General features: G+C 38.3%; 2 protein-coding genes across 2 annotated transcripts in view; both read right to left on the reverse strand.

The window, feature by feature from the left end:
* The window catches only part of CPA3 (carboxypeptidase A3), a 30,164-nt gene extending 12,491 nt beyond the window's left edge, over positions 1-17,673 (reverse strand). The window contains 11 exon segments of the mRNA XM_022582494.3: positions 1,271-1,473; positions 2,469-2,559; positions 3,455-3,565; positions 4,925-5,026; positions 6,064-6,165; positions 6,275-6,377; positions 14,567-14,691; positions 17,435-17,484; positions 17,487-17,509; positions 17,607-17,655; positions 17,658-17,673. Coding sequence (XP_022438202.2) covers positions 1,271-1,473; positions 2,469-2,559; positions 3,455-3,565; positions 4,925-5,026; positions 6,064-6,165; positions 6,275-6,377; positions 14,567-14,691; positions 17,435-17,484; positions 17,487-17,509; positions 17,607-17,655; positions 17,658-17,673 — 975 coding nt within the window.
* Positions 17,674-22,653: 4,980 nt separating this feature from the next.
* The window catches only part of CPB1 (carboxypeptidase B1), a 42,920-nt gene continuing 39,189 nt past the window's right edge, over positions 22,654-26,384 (reverse strand). Inside the window, exon 11 of the mRNA XM_022582493.3 lies at positions 22,654-24,781. Within this exon, the coding sequence (XP_022438201.1) occupies positions 24,594-24,781 (188 nt within the window). The 3' untranslated portion in view covers positions 22,654-24,593. The remainder of the gene's footprint in view (positions 24,782-26,384) is intronic.

Raw genomic sequence — 26,384 nt, forward strand, 5'->3', positions numbered from 1 at the left:
GGTTCCGTACCACCATATGTCTTTCTCCACATATGGTTTTAGTATGCCAAGGGAAGAAAGGTGCTTGACTCCTTTTTAAAGTACTTCTGTTTAAACTAGAGTTTTTCTTCTTGAGTGGCAGCTTATGACCTTTAATACACAATAGTGTTTTGTGCTATGGGAATGATTATTGGAATTCATTTTAATGGAGTATAGTCACTAACGTTTTTGTACTCTAGTGAAGACTTTGTTTAGTCTACATGTATAATGTATATAACCAAAAAGTAAGTTTTTTTCTTAATCAATTTCGTTGCTGTGTAAGAACACTTAACTTTACTCAGAATGGTTTGTTTTGTATATTTGTATTTTTTTAATCCATAATACCGTTTTCCTAAGGGTAGATTGAATTGCATTGCTGTACCTTTGCATAAATTAATAAAACTCATGGGTTCAGATTCTCAACTAGATTGATTAAATAAATGGCTCTTTGGGCCACATACTGCTTGTATATTTGTTGTATATAAACAGAGGGTTTTAATGACTGGTTCAAATCTTTGCTCCCACTCAGAATTGAATGCTGAAAACAATTGACTCAAGTCAGAAAGGCAATTGTAACCTCTAAAAAATTAAAAAAAAATTTTGTGAGGCAGTATTTGAATCACAGCTTTTATTTTTTCTAGAGCAATTAAAAATATCCCTTATATGCAGAATTTTTTTTTTAAAGCTAACATGATCAAATAGTTTTCATAGAAAGGAAAAGAATGCTTAGTGGATCATAGTTTTGGAGAGAGTATGTTTTTAGCGCAGAAGCTTCACAATCATTCAAAATTTCTTTCCTTGGTTAATAAAAGAATTAATGTAATTTCTAAGTTGATCAGGAGGATAAAAATACAATTGCTCTCCTTAAATCTGGTGTCTCGGTGACAGGAATAGCAGATGTTTTTGCTATTGTCTTAGGCTTTTGTTGTGTATGGTTTTATGTTATGATCCATGGTAAATGTTTAACTAGGCAACATCTGTGTAGTAATGGAAATCTACTCTGGTAGCCTAGACCTTTCTTCGTACTGGCTTTATCTTAGAATCATATCAAAAGATTCTATTACCTATGTACTTTTATCACATGAAAAAATTAACCTAAGGTTATGGTTTTAACTCTAAGGTAGACTTTATTAGTTCTCTTCTTTGGTATTCAAATGTGAAATTTTTTCAAGATAACCCAAGTTGTTAATGATGAACAGACTGAAAGTCAATGGTGGTGTCAGTGCATAAACCACAGCCTTTTCCTACATGCCAGTTCCTCGTGGTTAGGTGGCAGTTCTGATGTATATCCGTAGGGAAACAATAGCATCTGGGAGTAGGAATGGAAGGTAAGGTAAGCCTTGATTGATTTTCGGTGGCTTCGAATGAAGTCAGTGACAGCTTTGGTCTCTTTCTCAGACTCTGGTGCAGGGCCCCCATAGATCTCCCGACATGGGTCCTTGGTGTGAGGGAAAGCTGCAGAGGACATGGAGGGATGAGATCAGAATCTGCCCCCCATCAGTACAGCCCTTACTTTGTTTGACAGGGATTCACAAAATGTTTTTAACATTTTAGTCTCCCAGGTTTACAGGGCTGCCTCAGTGTCCCTGCAGACTAACTCTGTACGCATAACTCAAGAGTATAACAGAGTTAGCCCACTTGAATATTCTTATTCTTAGCCTTGTTTATTTTCCCTCCGTTTCCCAGGGTCACAGGAATAACGCATCAGAAGCAGCCCAGGGCCTGGAGTCAGTTCCAGTTCAGCCTCAGCTCTAACTCATTGGAGACTGCTGTACATTACCTTCTCTGAGCCTGAGTTTCTTTAACCTGTTTCAGTAGGCAGCTTTCACTTAGGGATATGCGCTATTATCATATTCATTATGGTAGAATAGAATTAGATGCTGAGGTGGTATTTTCAACAAAGTTAGATGAAGAAGAAATTTATGAGTTGGGATAGCGGCAGTTTCTCTTTGAACGTATGTAATGATAAAGTAATAGTGGTGTAGCAGCTGCAGCATCATCTGATGTAGCAGGCCTCTGCTTTTCATTGCTTTTTCCTGCAGCCTTTTCACTTTCTTTGCCCCAGATGTTTCTTTTCACTACACATCTGAAGAACTACCTATATGTTGGTTCTAACCACTGGTATTTCTCAAATTTTATCAGATCGGGAAGAGGAGGGACCTGAGATCTCTGTTCAGATTATCAGAATTTCTGGATTGTGCCTGATTTTTAGCAAGCTAGATATATTGAGTAAGAGATTGTTTGATAAACAGCCCTACCTCCTACTTCCACCCATTCAGCAAAACCTTCATAATACTTCTATGGTAATGATGATTATCTTTCATTTTTTAGATTAGAAAATTAACACTTAGGGAATACCTATCTTTACTGAATAAGTAGGTAGTTTAACTAAATTCAGTGTCTAAACACTCTTTAGAGCTATTTCCCTTGAGATCTTGTCTGCTACTCACAGTTCCATGAGACATTAAATTTCCTATTGAGGTCAGTTCCAATGCATTTGGAACGTTGGTTCTTGGAACGATTTTTTCTCCACATGCGGTCCTGCAGTATTGAATGATGAAAGTGTTTACACAAGCTCAGTTAGCATTTTTCAATTTGATCATTTCAGATTCTCCCTGCAGGTGTCTACAGCTTGATTTGAAATTTATCTAGTTAACCTGAGACCCATTATATAAAGAAAAAAAAATTTTTCTTACAACTTGTAATATTTTCAGAAATGTTTTTTATATTAATAGTTTAAGGCCTTGATAAAAAATTCAGTTAGTTTTAAAAACTGTTGATTAGTTCTGAGTATTAAAAAATGATCAATTTTGTTCTGAAATTACCTATAATTTGAATTTTACCTTCGTTACATCTTTCACCATTTATAGATTCAGATATAATACAGGTCAAATTGTGATTGTTGGAGCATAATTTTCAGAAAATAACTTTTTGTGATAGTATCTGTCTGAAATCTCAAAATCAGTCTTATTTAGCAACAGCAGGGTATAAAGAATTCTCTTAAAAGACAGATATCTGTGTCACTCTTTTATTTATTTTTTGATACAATTATTCCACTGCAGATTCTGTCCCAAATTGATGGAATACAATGATTTTGTTTTGAAATCATTATGTTCAGAATGTCTCTAAATGACTTTTACTCTTAGCTAGAAATACTTTTGTCATATTGTATAATATACATTTCCTTTATAATTAGTGCTTTATTTCATTTTTCTGCATTACTAGCTTCAGCAGCGGAAATTTCATATTATTTTAAGAACTCCTGCGTAACCAGGAAATCATGCTTTCCTTAGTTGAAACTGAGTTTTTAAAAATATACTTTTCTGAACTGGAATTGATTAACCAAACCTTAAACTTAATGCATAACACTCAATGTGCATGAAAGTTGGTAAATAATATATTACCTAAATGCAAACAAGAGACTACAGAGCAGTACCTGTCTCCATGACCAAATATATCCATCAACATTGAACACAGGAAGAACATAAAAATTCATTCGGTCCAGGAGTTTGGTCATAATTTTGTTTTTACCATAAGTTTTGGTTGCCTGTAGGGGTAGGAAAAAATTAAGCTATTGGTACAAAGTTTAGCTACCGTGTGGAAAGCTGTGGTTATAATTGTAATGACTACCACTCCTTAAGTCCATTTGCCCGTCACATGATTTCAAACTTATTTCCCCTAAACTGCATAAAGATAAATAACCCATATATATGACAGAAAAAAATGACACTTATTCAGACTAGTGAAATTAATTGAACTAAATATTCTTTGAAGGATCATTTAATTATCAAGACTTGTAGCATTCCAAATGTAGGATGCAAGATATGTTTTATGGAAAGAAGAGAGGCCAAGTGAAAAATTAGCAATGCAACTTGTTTTAAATAGATTCTTTTCCTCACATCTTTCGGTAAATACATATTGAATTTGTAAGCATAAGAATATGTAAATATTGGGGAGGATTCATGAATTAATTATAAATAGGATTAAAGGAAAAACACCTTGTTAATAAAAAAATTAGAGCATTTAGATTGACCAATCAACTTGTTTTCTCACATCAGATGGAAATTTCTCTAATTATCTGGACTTTCTATGGCTACCTAAAATCTCTCATTATTCTTGGAAAATCTCTTCCAGGTATATCTGTACTGGAGCCAAGACATTTCTTGTAGCCCTATCTTGTGTGTTCCTTTATGGCTTACGTAAGCGAGCTTATTACTTAAGTAAGCTGAGCTCTCGGCCCTCAGCTGGAAGAACTAAAACAACTGCAGGGATAAATGAGTTCTACTGGCATATTCATTCCTAGTGAAAAGTATTCTTGCCCTGAAAGCAGTTGTGATGTCATATTCCAGCAGCATGATGTATGCAAAAGCTGGCAGAGAAGAGAAAGTTAAAAGATAGTAGGAGTCAGAATACAATAGAAATAGAGTGAGAAGAACAACAAGCTTATAAAGTGGATTTACTTTTTTTACAAAATGAGTCATTTTTCACTTGGAAAGGAAATTTAAGCATGAAAATTCCAAATGTGTGCATAGCCAATTCAATATCTAAACAGGAACTAATGTTCTGTGCTTTGAACTCACTGAAGAAAGGCCAAGTTTGTAGGTTGTAATATATAGTTTCAGATTTCCCATACTTAACTATAGGAAAAACCATATTGTAGCCAAAAGTTGTTTTTTTAGTTTTATAAACTGTCAGCTGGAGTTCAAGAAGTTTAAAGGAAGGTGTCAATTTTATAAAAACCTCAATGATGAGTAAAATCCAGAGTGTTTATTTCCTGACAGCACCAAATGTGGGCTCTTCTTGTTAAGAGGAGCTGCACTCATTTGTAAAGGGGTGTTGCCTCTCAGTGAAGTGATGGAGACTTGACAATCAAAGGAGAATTGTGTGACTGTTCCAATTGATTTACCTGATAGACAAACCACTGGCAGAATGCTGGGGAGATCCATTCTCGTGCATGAATGCCACAATCCATAAAAATAGCCTTTCTTCTTTCATCCTTTTCCCCAATCTTTTAAAAAATAAATTTGATATATTATTTTACATGAACTTACACACTGATCTCTTGTTGTCCAAATACTCATTCATAGTATCAGAGCAATTCTTTCACCTGTCTTCTGTTGAATGAGTAACTGTGTATGCACATATTTTTCTTAGGGAGGACCATGGCATGTATCCTTAAAATACATAATTCATAATCTATTTCATAGTATAGTTTTCAAAAAATTTTCTTAGTGTCAGAGTTGCTTTTAGGGTTTAAAAAAATCACAATCTATTGTTATTTTATTGCTAACATCCTTTGGCCTGAGAAAAAGATTATAAAGTTGCTTCTGTTTCTGCCATTTCCTTTTGTTTTTCATACTTCATAAACATGATGTTTAGCCTGGAGTGGAAAAGATTTTGTAGTTGTGTTTGCAGTGGGGAGGAGGGTTAGTGGCTGCATATTTGAAGAACTGTCATTTTAGAGAATTTAGATTTGTTTTGAGTGATTGGAGAGCATGAATGGATGGGAAATCAGGGTAAGGAAGGGCTTCTCAGTTATTAAGGGGATGCTTTAGGGAGCAATGTCTTTGGATATACAAAAATCCAGTAGCAGCTGAATGGCAATTGTCAGCTCGGTCATAGAAGGGAATTCCCTATCAACACAGAGTTGAAATGCCTCACTTACTGTACTGGGATCCTATGATTATATGATTCTTCAATTTATTTTCTTCCTGACATTTAGTCAACAGTTTCACTGAATTTTAATGGATGGAAAACTGTTTTATACACCAGGGACATCATAAACTCTTGTTATAAAGATATGGGATAAGAAACTTGTCTGGTTTTGTCCACTGTGTCTGTCAGGTGGTTTATTCAGGGACTTTCTTGGTTTTACGTAAAACCACCTGGCACTTCTATTCTTGAATGGATGTCTAGAGCTTATATGTTCTTCAAAGAAGTAAGACTTTTTATTGTCTAAAAATTAGCTAGTTGTGTCACCAAGTAACTCTTACATTCATATTTTTCAATAATAGTAAGAATCTGTAGTTCTTAAATTACTTTTACCTTGAGAACATACAGTGGATTATCTTCAACAGTAGTTCCAATTTTAATACGAGAGACCATTTTAGGATGCTTATGTACCATTTTTTCAGTCCAAGCAACAGTCTTAAGAACAAAAACAATTTTGAGAGATTAGAATAAAAGAAAACTAAAAGACAACAAATGTTGAGGGTGACGTTTTTCTTTTTGGAATTGCAGGCATTTTATACTATACCTTGTCCCAGTTATTGTATTTTGCATAGCTGTGCCTGCCTGGGATATCTTCTTTGACATCAAACTGTTTCTCAACCTCTTCTTGTACATCGTGAATCAAGATTCTGTTTGACAGGGGGAATGATAAAATACACATTTACTGGAGAAAGAAAAACAGTTATCTTTCATTTACAGAAATTTTCTCTTCCTTCATCTCTATCTTAGATCAAGTTTACCTTGTTTCTTCTTTATTCTGTAACCATGTCTTTTAGATCTGTCATGTGTCTGGCTTCCAATCTTCCCATTTATCTAGAGTTGTGCTGTTCTTGCTGATTGACTGATTGAGTGTAGAGGAAGAACGTAAATGAGGTATACTCTTAATTAGAGTTTATTTAGCACATGAGACCAAGTACTGCTCATGAATATTGATTCCCATTAACATCACTGACAAGCACATTATTATGCATATTATATCTAACTCACTGTATGCTTGGCTTTTGACCTAGGATGAATCTGGGATTTCTTTGAAAAAAATTATGACAACAAATTTGGAATCAGGTGGGGCATGTGGCACTAAAACTCACATGAAGTCTGAGAAGTTTGGAAGTTATATTCTGGGTTGTCTCTACAGACATAATTAAGTGTCTTAAGCTCTAAAGAGGGTATGTGGCTTTTGCTCCACCTGCATTAATAGAAGTAGAGGAACCAGGGAAAAGAGAGATTTTATGGTCTCAGAGGTTGATTTGTAGCATACGGCAGTATTAATTAGTCACAGGAAGCTTGTATCTAAGAATATTTTTAGACTTACACATATCAATTTAGCTCTTGTGATAACAGCAGCAAAAGAAAATCGTGTGAGACCTTTCCACAAATGCAGCTGCATGAAGACATCAGAATGGTAACAGATTGTTGCTGATAAAGACTAGAAATTAAGCCTAAGGCTGGAAATTAAGAACTATGGCCAGATGTTATTTTCATGAGCCCTTCCACTAACCAGCAGCCAGGTTTAAGTAGATGAAACCAAATTACTTCCTCTCAGATATTATTTTAGCTCTCCAAGATTTGTTTAATTTGTTAAAAATTGGTCCTAAATATAGGTGAAAGGATAAATAATTATCCCTGAGGAGTTAATGATAGAAATGGCTGTTTACTGAGTCTTTCTTATGTACCAGGCACTCTGTTCAGCATGTTATTTACATTTTTCCCTTAATCTTTACATCAACACTCTTAATTGGGTACCATTATAACTCCCATTTTTATAGAGGTTAGGTAGATTTCCAACATGGATATAACTAAAATACAGAAGTTGGGATTTGAACTTAGAGATGTATGACTTCAGTACTCTAGCTAAACCATATACAGCAGTGCCTCCATCACAAGGAGTGAAATCCCTGGGTATTGCTGTCAGATCTGTAGTCTTCTTAGTCTACTGAGGCTTGTGCAAGGTTTGCCCAGTTGACCAGCTCTCCAGGAAGCCTGAGTCCCAAGATCAGAGAGCTGGTAAGTTCAGAGAAGAGGCAAAATGAATCCTATGTTGACAATTTCAAGACTCCCTCCTTCTGCTGCTTTTAGAGAGTAAAAAAGAAGGAATGGAGATTGCTTTGGCAATATGTGGTCTTTTGTGGGTACATATAAATTTTAGGATTATTCGTTCTAGTTCTGTGAAAAATGTCATGGGTGTTTTGATAGGGATTACATTAAATCTGTAGGTTGATTTGAATAGTATGGCCATTTTAACAATATTAATTCTTCTAATCCAAGAGCATGGGATTTGTATCATCTTCAGTTTCCTTCATCAGTGTTTTTTTTTTTTTTTTTTTTGCGGTACGCGGGCCTCTCACTGTTGTGGCCTCTCCCGCTGCGGAGCACAGCCTCCGGACGCGCAGGCTCAGTGGCCATGGCTCACGAGCCCAGCCGCTCCGCGGCATGTAGGATCTTCCCGGGCCAGGGCACGAACCCGTGTCCCCTGCATCGGCAGGCAGACTCTCAACCACTGTGCCACCAGGGAAGCCCTTCATCAGTGTTTTATAGTTTTCATAATATAGGTCTTTCACCTCCTTGGTTAAGTTTATTCTCTGGTATTTTATTCTTTTTGATGCAATTTTAAACAGAATTTTCTTTTTTTTACTTTCTCTTTCTGATAGTTCATTATTAGTGTATAGAAAAGCAACAGATTTTTACCTGTTAATCTTGTATCCTGCAGCTTTGTTGAATTAATTTATTAGTTCTAATAGTTTTTGGATAGAGACTTTAGGGTTTTCTATGTAAAGTATCTTGTCATCTGCAAATAGTGATAATTTTACCTCTTCCCTTCCACTTTGGATGACTTTTATTTCTTACTCTTGTCTGATTGCTGTGGCTAGGACTTCCAATACTATGTTAAATAGAAGTGGCAAGAGTGGACATCTGTGTCTTGTTCCTCAATTTAGAGGAAGGGCTTTCAGCTTTTCACCTAGCTTGAACCCAAGCTTGGATTTGTAATAAATGGCTTTTATGTTGAGATATATTCCCTTTATACCTACTTTGATGAGAGGTTTTGTCATGAATGGATGTTGAATTTTGTCAGATGCTTTTTCTGCATCTATTGAGATGATCATGTGATTTTTTATTCTTCCTTTTGTTAATGTGGCATATCATATTGATTGATTTGTGAATATTGAACCATCCTTGCATCCCTGGAATAAATCCCACTTGATCATGGTGTATGATCCTTTTTATTTATTGTTGGATTCGGTTAGCTGGAGGTATCACTCTTTCTGACTTCAGACTATACTACAAAGCTACAGTAATCAAAACAGTAGAGTACTGGCAGAAAAACAGACACATAGATCAATAGAACAGAATAGAGACCCCAGGAATAAATATATGTACCTATGGTCATTAATCTGTGACAAAGGAGGGAAGAATATATGATAGAGAAAAGACATTCTCGTCTCTTCAATAAGTGGTGCTGGGAAAACAGGACAGCTACATCTAAAATAGTGAGATTAGAACGCTTCCTCACTCTATATACAAAAATAAACTCAAAATGGATTAATGATCTAAATATAAGACCTGAAACCATAAAACTTCTACAAGAGAACATAGGAAGAACAGTCGCTGACATAACTTGTAGCAATATTTTTTTGGATCTGTCTCCTTAGGTAAAAGAAGCAAAAATAAACAAATGGGACCTAATTAAACTTAAAAACTTTTGCACAGCAAAGGAAACCATCGAGAAAACAAAAAGACAACCTACTGAATGGGAGAAAATATTTGCAAATTATATGACCGACAGGGGGTTAATACCCAAAATGTATAAACAGCTCATACAACTCAATTATAAAAAAAAAACAACCCAATCAGAAATTGGACAGAAGACCTGAAAAGACATTTTTTCAAAGAAGACATATGGATGGCTAACAGGCACATGAAAAAGATGCTCATCATTGCTAGTTATTAGAGAAATGCAAATCACAACAATGAGATATCACCTCACACTTGTCAGAATGGCCATCATCAGAAAGTCTACAAATAACAAATGTTGGCGAGGATGTGGAGGAAAGGAAACCCTCCTGCACTGTTGATGGGAATGTAAATTGGTGCAGCCCCACTATGGAAAACAGTATGGAGGTTCCTCAAAAAACTGAAAATAAAACTACCATATGATCCAGCACTTCCACTCCTGAGTATATATCCAAAAAAAACAAAAACACTAATTTGAAAAGATACATGGACCTGAATGTTCATAGCAGCACTATTTACAATAGCCAAGATATGGAAGCAACCCAGGTGTCCATCAACAGACAAATGGATAAAGAATACGTGGTGTGTGTGTGTGTGTGTGTGTGTGTGTATGTGTGTGTGTGTGTGTATACAATGGAATATTACTCAGCCATAAAAAGAATGAAATTCTGCTATTTGCAGCAACATGGATGGACCTAGAGAATATTATGCTTAGTGAAATAAGTCAAACAGAGAAAGAGAAATACTGTATGATATCACTTATTTGTGGAATCTAAAAAAATAAAGCAAGCAAATATATATATATAGGAAAACAGAAACAGACTCACAGATTTAGAAAACAAAATAGTGGGGAGAGGGATGTGGAGAGGGAAAAGATAGGGGTATGGGATTAAGAGATGCAAACTACTATACATAAGAATAGATAAGCAGCAAGAATATATTGTACAGAACAGGGAATTATAACCATTATTTTATAGTAACTTTTAATGGAGTGTCTTCTGTAAAAATACTGAATCACTATGGTATCCACCTGAAATGAATATAATATTGTACTCATGTGTACTTCCATAACAAAAAGCAAGGAATGGAGAACTGTGTGCCAGTATATGTGACTGCCATGAGCTTCGGGGTGTGTGTGTGTGTGTGTGTGTGTGTGTGTGTGTGTGTGTGTGTGTGTAACTGTAGTGGGGAAGGATGTTTCAGGGAGACAGAGTCATTGTTATGGTGTCTTATAAACTGGTCTGGACTGCGTTTCCCCCATGCCCACATTCCTACAGGATAGGGTCTACTCACAAAGCATGATTTCAGGTTTCTACAGGATCTCATTTGTCTCCAGTAACTCCGTAATTGGGTTACTTTGTATCAGACTTGGCACTTTTCGACATGGATTTCCCCCAGCATTTGAGGCATACCTCTGTGTTGGATAATAAACTGTAAGGCACTAATTTATTCAGCAGGAGGGAAAAGGTGCAGCTGATGATAGTCGCTCGTTATCCCCCGTTGCACAGTGTGTGCGCATGTGTGTGCACGTGCTCATGTAAGCACATGTATCAGTGGTCTTTCTTGCACTTGCATTAATAAAAGTAGTAAAGGAACCAGCCAAAGAACATTATATGGTCCCAGCCAACCTTCACGAAACCCCTATGAAACATCATTTTAAAGATGAAGAAAATGAGATGGAGAGAAGTTAAATGCACTGTCAATGTTAAATACCTAATGCATGGCTTAAATGGGACTAGATTCACACACCTTCACTCCAGAATCTACATTCTTATCTACCACACTCTTCTGCTTTCCACCATGACCAACATCTCTTTGACATTTGTATCAGGTATTAACAATACCCATTTTATTCTTGGGTAAGGAATATATAAAAATGTGGAGCAGAAGGAAAAATGAATAGGATGAAACACTAGAATGATTTATTTGATTGAAATACTTATTTGATAGGACCATGCATATACTTGGAATATGGATTTGTATCTGACTGAACATTATTAGGTAATTAGACATTAATATGAAGTGTTGATGATCAGTTTGGTATAGATCTCTTCCACATTTCTCACATAATCTTATGTGGGTCTTAATAAGATTTTACTTAATTGTATCATTTGAGTTTTACTATTATATTAGTTGTTGTTTCCGGAATTACCTTTCGTTAACAACTCTTTATTTTCTAATTTTAACTTTTGATCAAAGAAGAGATAATCTAAAATGTATCTAAAATATGAATATCTAAAATGTAGAAAAATTAATAAAAACACTAGGGTTTTCAACTGCTGTTTCTAAATATGGTGTCTGTCCTTTAAGGCTCAGTCCAAGGGATGTGCATTCTTTTAGACATTATTGAACCAGTCTGTTCAGGTTTGTTAGTATATACATATTATTTGTTTTTTAGGCTTGGCCTTTTGTGATTTTGTAAGAATGTAAAGGGAAAGAAAGGGAGCAAATATGCTACTTTAAAATAAAATCTGTCTTGGTAATTTAATTTTCTGAAAATTAAAAAAAAATATCACACAGATGCTTTAAACTAAGTAGTGGTTTATATGCACTGTCTAATGAAGGGTGTCTTAGTAAATCATTGTGTCAAGCCAGCCTCTTAATGTTTTATTCTGACTGGTGTCTGGGTCCAACCAGATGTTTCTGTTCTTAGAACCTTCTTCTGTTACTGACTGACACCAAGTAACACAGGTAATTAATATGCAGATAAAATTATCTATATAATTAGTACTTGGAGACAAGCTTTTAAATAGTTCTTGTCTGCACAGATCACTCTACATATTTATATTTCTGAGGGAGGTAACTATCTAATTATGTGGCTTTCTCACAACTGTGGCTAATTTGGACCAATTTCTAGAAATCATCTCCTAATTAGATAAAACTAGTTTTTTGGGTTTTTTTTCGGTGGTACGCGGGCCTCTCACTGCTGTGGCCTCTCACTGCTGTGGCCTCTCCCGTCGCGGAGCGAAGGCTCCGGACACGCAGGCTCAGCGGCCATGGCTCACGTGCCCAGCCGTCCCGTGGCATGTGGGATCCTCCTGGACCGGGGCACGAACTCGTCACCCCTGCATCGGCAGGCAGACTCTCAACCACTGCGCCACCAGGGAAGCCCCGATAAAACTGGTTTTTATAGGTAGTTAACACTTTGGTTCTTGATGTAGAGAGCAAGGAAGTATTTGGCATAAGGCAAAGTGAAAACCACAGTACTCGCGAGGATCTGGATTTAGACCTCTGTTTGAGTCAGAATTGTTCCAGGCTAGGAGAGGACCAAAGAGGAGAAAGGGCTGATGTGAGTTATTTGATAAAATGGAAAGATGGCAGCCCCTTGCCTGGGTGTCTTCTGTGACAGTGATTTATTCCACTGTGGACACTCAGTGTTGAGCAACTTGCTGCTTGTCTACATTACCAGGATATTAAGGAAGCATACTGCTTCATTTCTACCCTGCTGTTCAAACCAAATTATACAGTTTGCCAACTAAAATATATTTTAGCTTGGGCTAGATACTTTGTAAGAATTAGTTGATCATAGGAATCTGGGTCAGGTTTATATTAATGAAGTAAAGTGAAGATTGTAATAATTGAGGCACATATTTGAGAAGTCTGGCTGTGAAGTGATTCAAGAGACATGGTCACCAGGGAGTATATAGGGTAGAGGGGTGATTTCTTTTAGATGAAAGAAACAAGACGTCATATCGACCTTAGCAAACACATACAGTCCATAACACACTACTAATTTCTGTGATTTGAAGGTATATTTATAAACTGTCTACTTCTAATTTTAATGGTACAATTTATAAAATCATAGAAAAACATATATCAGTATATTAGTTAAAAAGGTTTAAATGCTGGTATAAATTAATTTTGAATATGTTCTCCCCATATATTAACTTCTACATTTGTTTTACAGCCCTCTTGAAACAACAACAAAAACAAAGACAGTGATAAAAACAAACACACATAATAGCCTGTGACTTTAAGCCATTAAGCCACAGACAGGAATATTTTTTGTTTACTTGTCTATGTATGTGTTTCCTTCATTTCAATAGTATTTATATTTACTAGGAATATTGAAGCAATATAATAAATACAATCAAGTCATGATGAGCTGCAGTAAATCCTGCTCTGTAATATGACATTATAGGATCTTTGTCTGAGCCAGAAGTAGAAGGCCTTTTGAGTTATAGCACTAAGTTAGGTAGCAGAGGCATGAAATAGCAAGTCAAAAAGAAAGAACTGGTGTTCAGCAGTTTTGAGTGGTGGGGTTCTTAATAAAGGGGACTACTGGAATGACAAGGGCTGGGGGAGTACAGGATCCCTCAGTACATCAAATTGCTAAATACTTTAAAGTATAAAAAGACATTTTGTTTTCTATACTGTATATTGATTTGTGATATTCATCTCCAGGCTCCCTTCTTATTTGTTGCCCCAGGGCCCAGACTGCGTGTGCATGACCCATGGTTAGTGCCAAGTTCCAATTTCCTTTTATTTCTCTGAGGGACCACAGCGACTCATTTCTGCATCTTTGGCCATTCGAGAATTCTCTCCTCTTAGATTTGTCTTATTTTACTGCATTGTTTTTGCTTTCTCTGAGGAAGAATTTCTTGCATAAAGAATTATTTATTTATTATGTATTTTACATTCCTACATCTCTGACTCAAGGATGAACATTGTTAGGGTCTCCTTTTATGTATCAGGAGAATTCAAATACGAGAATGTGGTGCTGGTAGTCGTCAGTAGTGCTGAGCTCTGGGTTGATTACCCGGCAGGGGTGACGAGTGTGACCAAACCGTCCATGCCTGATCACGTGCACTCTGTCCTTACCAGGGGCTGAGTTTTAGAGATGGCAGATATCGTAACTGTCGTTCTTGCAGATCATAGTGAACATAAGATAGAAGTTGAGTGGCCAACTTTGAGCTCATCACTTTTATAAGCAGGCCTCCCTAGTCTGTTTGGAAGTAACTATAAATTTTATCTCATAGATAGAGCTTTCATTTTGGGGGGCCCAATTTAAAAATTACACTTGCCTTTCAATTTCAAGACTCCAAGACTTTGAGTCTCTAGCACATTTGAATATTTGCATAGGACTTACTCATAGTGCATTCTGTTTTGATCGAAGGCAGCCTGAATGGACTGGAATTCCTTTTCACTAATTCGGAAATCCACTGTCATGTTAGCAGCTACGTGGTGGGTGATGTCTGGATACCAGAAGTCAAGCTGTGCAGATGAGTTCGGCGTTCGTCGCAGATGTTTATTTGCTCACCTGACACTTATTAAGAAATGACTATGTGTCATACACAATGAAAGGAATTTGAGGTTCAACGTGACTGAAGTATGGACTCTTAATAAACCTATGAGATTTTTGCAAATGTATTTAAGAATTGTTGAATATTAGGGAGTGGGAAAAAAACTAGTGTACTGATCACTTTTTTAGGACGTAGTATATATACAGTTGCGAAAAGAATGAGCAGCTTTTGGGTAATCCATTTGCTTCTACCATCTTGGGGCCAATTGGAGTTGTTTCACAATTGATTTAGCCACAGCATCTGTCTCTAATTGGGAATATGGACTAATATATGGCATCACCCTCCCCTGCCCCTGCTCCTGAGTCAGGCCTCAGAACCACATGTCCCAGTAAACTCTGGAATTCCTGGAAGGTTTGTGTCCAATGAAAGCATAATCTCTAGCCATGTCATTTTTCTAGCAGTATGTCCTTGGGCAAATTACTAAAACTCTTTGAGTTTCAGTCCTCGCCCCTAAAAAAGAGGCTAACAGTCCTCCATTGGGAGTGTTGTGAAGATTGTGAAACGGCTGTGACATGTGGGCCATGCAGGCATTTAGCAACTGCTGATTCCCTTCTCTTTATCTTCCTGTAGCTGAGACTTTCAGAAATTCGGTGAATGAGACTATAAAGATGGCATTCAGATGAAAGAAATTTAAGAAGATTCCAATTCGTGTTCTTCAAAATCATACTCAATTGTGAAACCCAACGGAGTATAATTTCCCAACCTTGGAAATGTAGAGCAAGTGCTCACTTTCTACCCATCATGCCAAGCTTGCGGGCCTGTCTGTATCTACCTGGCTGTTTCGTGATTGACTTCCTCTGTACCTCTAGGTTAGTCAGTTATGTGCCAATAGGGGGCTGCGTGAACCAACCAATATTTATTGGCTTATTTGGGTCAGGAAGCTACAGCCTGAATTAGACATGTGAGAGATGTAACGTGTGATGTAAAGGTAGGGCCATCTAATCACAATAGCAATCTCTCTGTTCCAACAGGGTAATGTAGTACAAGAGTTAGGGCTCAGTGAACCTTCATGAGCATTTACTAAGCACCAGGCCCAGAGCTGGGTGCCAGGGTTGTAGAGGTTAATACAAGAGAAGCAAGAAGTTCAGTGTGGGAGACAGAGCCGTATATTCACTTCCAACATGCTGACCAATGCCAGAGGCAAGCACAAGTGTTCTAGGAGCATGACAGGCAACCCGAACTGGGTCATGAGAGTTGATGAACAGAGAAGGACTTCCTCCAGGAGGTACTGCCAGAGCTGGGTCTTGAAGAATAAATAGCAGTGAGCCAAGTAAAGAGGGAAGTGCATTCCTCCTGAGAAAAGGTGTGTAGGGCCAAAGTGGGCGAGTTTTTGGTGTTTATGGTGCTTGAAGGGTGAGAAAGAGGGTGGAGTGCAGAGGTTGGAGATTATGAAGTGCTTGGAACAGCACCCTGATCCCAACAGAAGATGTTTCTACGGTGCTTATTACGGCCAGGCCCACTTCTGAGCATTACCCAAGTATTAGCTCATTTAGTCTTTACAACAACGTTAGAAAGTAGGTGTGACCGTTATCCCCACTTTACAGAGGAGGCAGTTGAGTTCCAGAGAGGTTAAGTAACTTGTATAAGGACACAGAGCTAGGGTAGAGCTGGGGTTTGAACCTCTGAAGACCATGCTCTTTCCAGACTAGGCTGCCTCTCACTAAAAAGCTTCAAGTGGAGGAATGCAGTTGTCCGGCTTTAGAGAGAGCAAGCAGGGTGCCATGCGGACTTGGCTTTATGGGAGGCAGGGCTAGACCCCTGAACACGAGACAAATTGTAATTGTCTATTGAAATTGTCCCTGTAAAAGGTAGGGCAGACGTGAACTTGGCAGGGACAGAGGAAGGAAGAGGAGAGTATGGATTTGAAAACCATTTGGGAATGAGTACAGGCAGAACTTTTGATTGATTTGATGTGGCGATAAGGGGGTATCTGACTAGATCTCAGATCCCATTCTGGCTTTAAATTTGATATGTCATCTTGGTCATTTAATTCACTGTCTTTGAACTTAAGTTATCGTTCTCAACAAGTTACATTTTGACACTGACATTGAAAGTCTGACGGAGAATTTGAAACGATGTGGCTGGCACAGTGTGTCTTGTGCATAGGAGCAGCTGAATAACTGGGAAAATGATAACTTTAGCCCACTGGATTTTAAAAGACTGACCTAACTTTAACAGTTTTCTTTCACCATGGACCTGCTCTTGGAAAGGGTCACATCTTGATATTATCAACCAGTGCATTGCTGTTATCAGGTAACCAGTCCCTTGATGTTATCATAATTTTGACAGAAATGATGCCACTGGTACAGATCAGTGTGGGAGTGAGGAGAATGGAGCAGGCAAGGCACTACCAGCAGGGAGGGAGAAGAGGCCGTGATAAAGGTGTCAGGAGCATCTCCCTATTTCACACTTTCACCTAGAAAAAGCTGTTGTTTGCAAAGCTTTTGGGTGGGAAAACAGAAGTGGTAATTTGGGGAAAAATAAATAAAAACAAAGGGAAGTACTGGCAACTGGCTGAATTATCCAAGTAGCTCCTGTCCCTTCCCCCTATCTTTGTCTTTGGTAGCTCCGTGGGCATTGAAAATAAAAGACAAAAGAAGCAGGTTTTAGGGAACAGAAAGAAAAGATTTAAAAAACCCCTCTATTTGCTTTACCTGGTTGGTTTTGGCCAAGTCCTTTATGATGTTTGCTTGTTTTTCATCCTGGGCTTCACACGTAACACCTTCTCCCTTTAAGAATACAAAAGATGAAACATGTAAACTGTGAAGAAGCGTTTCATAATCCTCTTCCCACATGGAGTCTGGAACACAGGGCGGCAAGATTCACCTGTCAAAGCGGACAGGAGCAATTGCAAGGGTGATAGCGGTCAAACCAGAGGCAGGATGAACCTCATGGTTCTTCTTTGCCTGTCCCAAGCCCCTCTGCAAGTTTTATGCCTCAGCTCTTATCTGGAGGAGCAGCTCATTTCCTCTTAGGGTTCTGGTGGACAAAATGCCCCCCCCACCATATTTTCTAGTTGGGGAGGGGAGTAGAGTGGCAACACTAATACTAAATGCCCATTTGGTGACAGGTGAATTCCATGCTACTCATATACCTTTTACAGTTGGGAATACCCATTTTACAGATGAGATGAGAGGCAAATTCCTTCTTTAGCAAATAACTTGCCCAAGGAAGCAGAGCTAGTATGATGAGATTTGAACCCAGTTCTTTGTTCTAAAATACTACTCTACCATATGCTTGAATTGAAGGATGGAAGGAATCAGTTTAAGTTTGCACTTGGAACCCGAGATGAATTTGGGTATCTGGCCACAGAACCCTGATGGGTAGTCCTTAATAGGGAAACTTTTTTTTTTTAACATCTTTATTGGAGTATAATTGCTTTACAATGGTGTGTTAGTTTCTGCTTTATAACAAAGTGAATCAGCTATACATATACATATATCCCCATATCTCTTCCCTCTTGCGTCTCCCTCCCACCCCCCTCCCTCTCTCACCCCTCTAAAACAGATGTTTTTGAAGCTACGTTGTAAATTGTTAAAATAAGAACTTTTGATTACAAATTATTTTGAATATACTAAAAGTACTGTAAGTCATCTGGAAAACATTGATATGTTCACTGTCTAGATTTTATACTTTTGCCACCGTTTCTCGGTACCTCTCTTGGTAAAGAAGTAAACATTACAGAAATTGCTAAATTACTCACATCCCCACTCCTTTCCCCTTTCCCTCCCTCTGTCCTCAGGGGGAACCCCTATTCGTAAAGCAACTTGCGGACATTTAGAGGGCAAGATAATATGGTTGCTCAAATGTTTGTTCATGGGCTGCTGTCTTCAGGGTCTAGATGCTGTAGGTGCCCAATAAATGCTTTTTGAAAGTTGAATTACTGAAAGTCATTTATAAACCATTTTAAACAGTGTCTTGGGGGGAGGTCTTTAATCTTGAACAAAACTCGGTTAATTATGGATTATTTGGGAGAAGGCAACACTTTTACCCAGAATTATAGGTAACCTAATATACTGAGTGAATTTAATCAGATAACTTATTGGAATTTCCTTTAAAACTACCTCTTCATGTATAGATGGTCATACATGAAACTTCTCAGAGTCATAGTTGTATATTTTTATTATCAAAATAATGCTGTTGGGGAGATGCCCCTGTTATATGTATAGCAGCGATAGCTTCATTCCTCTCCACCTGATAGATGTGCAATGTGACGGGTCCCCCAAGAGGGTTCCCTTGCTGCAACCCTGCAGGTAAGGAAGTGGAGGGGTTTACAAATGCCTTCATGTTCTTGACATTGGACAAGCTTATCAGCACTAGAAAATCCCAAGGCAAATTCTTGCTCTGTTGATTCTAAGGGGGTGGCACTTGGCAGGAGTACAGAGAAAAAGGAAGAATTTGACTTTGGAGTTAGACAAACGTAACCTCAGGGTGGCTCCCAGACACTAGCTACTTTACCTTGAGCAGGCTGCCTAGTCATTCCAGGCCTTGGTTTCCTCATCTGTAAAATAGGGATGCACAGGGGACTCTAACAAGTGGCTGTGAGGGCTAAATGAGATGCATATGTAAGGGACTTGGTGGATGGTAGGTACAAAAAACATGCCTGTGTCCCCTAAGCAGTTACTACAATTGTCAAGTTCTGTAAACACACTTGCTGGCCACTGTCAGGCTGGAGAACTGATGAGTATCGGCATGTATCCTGTGGTAGGTTAAAGTGGTAGCTGTGTCCTGTAAGGCCAAAATCTCTCTCTGTATTTGTTTTAATGTGGACTTCTTAAAGAAAAACAATTTTATGTTATAGTTTTGCTTTTTGGAATTTTGTTTGGATTCTAAAATAATGATAATAATAAATGCCCATTGAAAATAATTTAGCAAAATATGGAAAAGTTGAAGGAAGAAAATAGAAGTCACTCTTAATTCTAGCATTCTGATACACTTTCTATGTTAAAGCCTTTTTCTGGGTGACTGCTTTTAAAACTGTATAGAGAAGGCTTGTGTGTCTGTTTTTCAGGTCAGCTAGGAAGGACACTTTTATTTGGGTAACTAAATGTTTGAAGGATCCTGGTATTTCTCAAGATAAGACTTTGATGATAAATAATCTTTGACTTCTTAATATCTGTTGCATATTGACAATTCCTTGTTTCTGGAATAGGACATAGACATATGATGCTTTAAGACCTCCCACCCCTCCCCAATCTATTTAGCCTCTGAAAAACAGTACAATAGATGGATTTCAAGAATATTTTGGAGCTCTTTCTCAGAACAAGTATGGTTTCTTAGCAGGCATAGTTCAGTAAAACCTTGTATTACTGAATCAAGATTTATGAAAGGTCTTGGCATATGTATGGAGTAGGATGAATAGTTGTTAGACACCATATCATTTTAGGATGGACGATGTAAGATGGTGTGATGTTTCATAGGTTAATTTAATCTCTTTAAAAATATTTAAAGTTTAATGCTTCACACGACAATAATTTTTCCATCTTTCTGGATCTTTGCACTCCTAGGATTTTTGTATGTCTAGACACAGTTAAAAATACCACTGTATTTTTTAAACTATGCTTTTCTGCATATTTTTCAAACATTATCACTATGAAAGAAATGTCCTAGAAAATGGTATTGAAAGTTCTCTTGTGATTTACTACAATCTTTCAAATAATTCTCTATCTTCAAATCAAATATAGTAAACTTCTGGAATACCTTTAGATATCTCATAAAGGATATGTCGAAAGAAAAATGTGTTGCCTTTAGTTACGGATATTGGATTTTTTAACATTGAAATGAAACTGCCCTGGAAAATGCTGCAGAGAAGCTTGTCTTTTATTAGTTGCAGGAAAGGTGGCATTTCTGGACAGAGACGTGGGTGAGTGATTCACGCAGTGTCAGACCTGGCTAGAGGGGGAGTGACTACCTGCTCAAATGAGATGACCTAAGAGGCTCATCAAGACCCCATTTGGCCCCCAAATCATTAACTATCATGGTTCCTCCGTCTTCCTTCTACTCCTGAAATTCTCTCTTTGTCCAGTGCATATAGGTTATCTGGCAAAGCAGGTGAACACATGAGATGTGATTCTAGATATGTAGACCTCCCATATTCCAGACTGGAAAACCAGTCTTGCTATTTTGTAGCAACACTGTTTGAGGTAGGAAAGATCCAGGGGGCCGAGCCCCTGCTGTTTGTTAATTGCTGCTTTGGGGAGGTGAGAGTTAGGGACTGAAGGAGCCTAGAGCCAGTCCTAGGTCCTTCTCAGGGTGGGAATTAGCCAAAGAAAGGGAGAAGAGAGGTGCCGTCACAGCCAGGGGCTCCTGTGTGGGCAAGGCTGGGCAATGTCTGGTCTGGCAAGGCAGCAGAGTCTCTGGTCAGCCGGGCAGGAAGGCATAAAGTACTATATTGCAGTAGGAAGGCCTAAAGCAGAAACTTCTTTTCTCTTTTTTCTTGGTGAAGCTCAGGCAAGTGGCACTGCTAGCTGCTAGCTGTTAACTTTCAGTTGGCAAGAGATATAGCAAAAATATCTCCAGTGCAGGAAATCTCAGGTACATGGATTTTACTTGCTTTCCTATTTCTAATTCTTCTTAAAAATTCCTTGAAATTTTAGAAAAGCCCATGTATATTCCTAATTTCTGTTTTAAAGCACTGAACTTTGGGCCACAGCATCCCTTAGTTAGAAGTCGATGGCATCTGCTAGAGGTAGGGTAAGGGAGTGTCCTGTGGAACTGAGTTGAATGATACACCTCCAGCAACAGAATGGGAGAGAGAAACAATAATTTCGCTAAATTACATCTATTTTTAAAATTAGCATCAATACTGCTTAAGAATTTATGGGAATTTCTTTTTTGGCACTTAAGGGTCTCTCTTTTTCTGTGCCTATTTAAATGATATATTACTAAATTATTTTGAAGATGGTTGCCTGACAAATTGTAGCAGCTGCACTGCTACCATCTAGTGGACAATTAATGCAATTAATCATTCTTTGGCTTGACAGCTTCCAAACAAATCATTGTGACGTTAATGGATTCTGTTTTTGAATGGAACACTGTTATAGATAATTCAACATATTATGCTAGATATGGAATCTTCTCTTCCTTGAATCTACATGGAAAACAATGAGGTAATGTTTTGTTTTATGATTTTAAAGTAAGCAATGCCCCCAAATTATAATCTAAATACATATTATTATATTTTAAAATTTGAACTTTGCACAGTACTCTCCAACATTACTAGCACGTTCAGTTTTAATTCTGGAAAACTTCAAGTCATGTTTGACATACAAGTCCCTGGTACCTTCTTGTTTCACTTCCAGTCTGCTTTCCACACCGTAGCCTGGCTGGTGTTTAAAAAAACAAAAAACAAACTCTTATCATGTCATTTACAATTTAACATCTCCAGTGGCTTCTCATTGCTCTTTTTTTATTGAATGAAAGTTTCTTTAAATTCTATAGTACTTTACAGTTTTCAAAAGTTTCACACACTTGATTTCATATAATCACATAATAACCCCTTTTTCCCCCATCCCTATATTGCCCCTTCCACATTCCCTCTCCCCACTAGTAACCACTAGTTTGTTCTCTATATCTGTGAATCTGCCTACTTTTTTTTTATTCACTAGTTTGTTGTATTTTTTAGATTCCATATATAGTGATATTGTACAGTATTTGTCTTTCTCTGTCTGACTTATTTCACTCAGCGTAATGCCCTCCAAGTCCATCCATGTTGCTGCAAATGGCAAAATTTCATTCTTTTTTATGAATGAGTAGTATTCCATTGTATCTATGTACCACATCTTCTTCATTCATCTGTTGATGGACACATGTTGCTTCCATATATTGGCAATTGTAAATAATGCTGCTGTGAACATTGGGGTGCATGTATCATTTCAAATTAGTGTTTAGGGCTTCCCTGGTGGCGCAGTGGTTGAGAATCCTCCTGCCGATGCAGGGGACAGGGGTTTGTGCCCCGGTCCGGGAAGCTCTCACATGCTGCGGAGTGGCTGGGCCCGTGAGCCATGGCCGCTGAGCCTGCACGTCCAGAGCCTGTGCTCCGCAATGGGAGAGGCCACAACAGTGAGAGGCCCGCGTACCACAAAAAAAAAAAAAAAAAAAAAAAAATTAGTGTTTATATTTTTTGGGATGTATACCCAGGAGTGGAATTGCTGGGTCATATGGTAGTTCCACTTTTAGTTTTTTGAGAAACTTCCATACTGTTTTCCACAGTGGCTGCACCAATTTACATTCCCACCAACAGTGTAGGAGGGTTCCCTTTTCTCCACACCCTCACAACACTTGTTATTTGTGTTCTTTTTGATGATAGCCATTCTGACAGGTGTGAGGTGATATCTCGTTGTTATTTTGATTTGCATTTCCCTGATGATTAGTGATGTAGAGCATCTTTTCATGTGCCTGTTGGCCATCTGCATTTTCCCTTTGGGAAAATGTCTATTCAGTTCTTCTGCCCATTTTTTAATCCGGTTGTTTATTTTTTTGATGTTGAGTTGTATGAGCTGTTTATATAAGTCGGGTATTAACCCCTCATCAGTCAAATCATTTGCAAATATCTTCTCCCATTCAGTAGGTTGCCTTTTTGTTTTGTCAATGGTTTTCTTTGCTGTGCAAAAGCTTTTAAGTTTAATTAGGTCCCATTTGTTTATTTTTGCTTTGGTTTCCTTTACTTATTAATGTATGACAAAAGAGGCAAGAATATACAATGGAGAAAAGACAGTCTCTTCAGTAAGTGGTGCTGGGAAAACTGGACAGCCACTTGTAAAAGAATGAAATTAGAACATTCTCTAATACCATACACAAAAATAAACTCGAAATGGCTTAAAGACCTAAATGTAAGACCGGATACTATAAAACTCCTAGAGGAAACCATAGGCAGGACACTCTGTGACACAAATCACAGCAGTACTTTTTTGGATCCGTCTCCTAAGGCTTCTCATTGTTCTTAGATCAGTTGTTCCAAATCCTTAACATGACCTCTAACCCTGCCTGATATGATCCCCAACTCCCTCCTCAGCCCTTTCACATGCCCGTGTTCCCTCAGTTCTCTGAGTTCCACCCTCTCTTGCTTTCTTCTTACAGCTTCTGCATAGTTACAGGGCCTGGAAGGGGTGCTCCCTTCTTCGAGCTAACTGTGAATCATTCTTCAGGCTTTAGCACTTCCTGAGAGAGCTTCCTCCTCCACGTCAGATAGGTAATATAAATTAAATCACTAATTGCTACATAATTAAATAATTATTTGTTTCATGTCCATCTTCTCAAGTGGCTTATACAACCATTGAGGGCAGAAATGTTTTCTTTCTTTTTCATTGCTCTGTCCTCAGTTGCTTAGCAAAGTGCTTGGCATGTGGTAAACAGCTCAGAAAATAACTTGAGTGAGCCGAGATGAAAGCTAAACCATGATTGGATCGTTTCACCTATACCACATTTTACAGTCCTGGATTTCCCCTTACATGTCTTCTTCCTCATCAGCACCTCACTATAACCTGTGCACGTCTGCAGTCTGCCAGGGTTGGCAACACTCCAAGGACTTTAACTCCCGTATGGCTGACCTACATCATTGGTTGTGCATGGCTTGCCTTAGTCATCCGTTCACATCTTTTTTCCCCCAAAGAAGTAGACAGCCTGTCAGGTTTTTCAATTGTAATGGTTCATTTTTATTATGATCAATATTAAAGACCCAGGTAGTTTAATAGACCCAGAATCTTAAAAGAAAGAGGAGGATCTGGAAAACATCTAGGCAAACAAAAGTCAGAATTCAGGATAGAAAAGAAACAAAGAGTGCGCATTTAGAGATAAGGCTGTTAGTGCTCTGGGCTAGTACAGATGTTCCAGGACATAGCCGGTAATGTATTTGATCGCCAGCATTGTCTCCTCACAGGTTGGCCGGATCTGGGATTCAGGGAGGGCAAAGCCATATCTGCCTTTATCCCGGAGTTCAAAGGTGAAGGAATATTTGATTCCTTCGTCATAAGCCCAGTCATCAGAGCCCCCAGCAGCAGGATCTGAAATGAGCAAACAGAAGAAAGAAAAATTTTAAATCTAGGAAGGAGATTTAAAAACCCCACCAGCTTTCTTTTATAATTACAAATGTTTTACTGCACAAAACAGTATAGGTAGGCGAATTTTCTAGTAAACTGGATCACAAAAGCTATGGGGGCTGTTTTAAAAATTTGTCCAGTCTTACCTCTAAGTCTACTTAGTGGGAGTGATGTGTTTAATACCCCAGGAAGTATGTAATTTGTAATATATAAACTTCTCAGAGTGCTTGTATGCTGAGGTAAACTGTGCTATGTAGTGTGTAATCTGTTTACAAAATATATACAGTTTCTGGGAAAAGAATGTGTATCTCCTAGAAAAATAAGGAAAACTGCATGATGACTGGTAAGAGGAGAGGATTCCAAACCCTGCTGAAACTGTGCTGAGTGATGAAACTGGAGCAGCTTGAGGGCAGGGCTGTGCCTTCATTTTTGTTTCTTCAGGGTCTAGCATATGGCCTGGCACAGATTAGGCATTCCTTCAGTTATTCATTTGGTGACAGTTATGATGTCATTCATTTATTCAATCACTCATTTGTTCATTCATTCATTCAGTCAACAGTTGTACAGCTCTCACTTAGTAGTAGGCCATGTGCTCAATCAACTCCGGAGATGCTAGGACAAAGGAAAGACATGGCCCCTGCCCTCCAGGGGCTTACACTGTAATGGAAAGAGAAACCTCATTGAACTTGCCTGAAGAAAACCTACAAGACGTTCACCATATGTGAATAGGTGCAATGTCACTGGGTTATTTCTGATAGAACCCCCTTAAGAAAATAGTATACCCCATCTGATACAGAGAAGTTTAATAAAGAACAAGAATACAGGAAACTGTATTCTACATGAAGCTTTTAGAAACCCCTCAGGTTTGGAACCTCTCCAACTGCATTGAAGCCCCCTTGATGATGGGACTGGCCTTTTTTCCTTGTATTTCTGGTCCTTTAAGACCTGGGGCAGAAAGAAATCATGCAAAGGCAAATATATGTAGAAATTGAAAATGGGGCCTGCAGAATGCGCCTTCCCAGCGGAATCCGAACTGCAGCCCCAAGGCTCTGGGGTCTAGCCGCTATCTAACTCTTTTGCCACTTGCTTGCATCCCTTGCAAATAGCTTGAGCCTGAAGTAGCCTTTCGAAACTGCCATCTGTTAGCCAGGAAAACCTTCCCTCTACTGCTTTCCTCCAGCAATTGTCCTTCCAGATAAAGCTTCTGTGTCATCATCCTGGGAACTTATTCCTGATACTGTGGAGTGGGGTGGTTAGTCTTTGGGCATGCTCTTTTCTTAGACATCCTTCTGTCGCAGCACTTAGCTCCTGTATGACAATTAATGTTTACTCTTCCCGCTTCCCTGCTGTGGGTTCTTTGAAGATTGCTCCAGCCCTCCTCCTTCCTTCCCCCTTCCCTCTTGCCTTCTCTCCATCCTTCTTTCCTTTCTCTCCTAGCATCTGTTGAGGGCCTGGCAAGTGGTAGACGCTCAATAGATGTTTACGGAGAGCAAATGTTTCCGTGGGCTGAAAGGGATATTTCTCCCCCTTTTTTCTGAACAGGAAACTGATTACATATTTTTTTAAA

This window comes from Delphinapterus leucas, chromosome 4 (genome assembly GCF_059928025.1).
Source record: "Delphinapterus leucas isolate spDelLeu-1000000601 "Yukka" chromosome 4, BTC_Dleu_Yukka2, whole genome shotgun sequence".
Taxonomy (NCBI): Eukaryota; Metazoa; Chordata; class Mammalia; order Artiodactyla; family Monodontidae; genus Delphinapterus; species Delphinapterus leucas.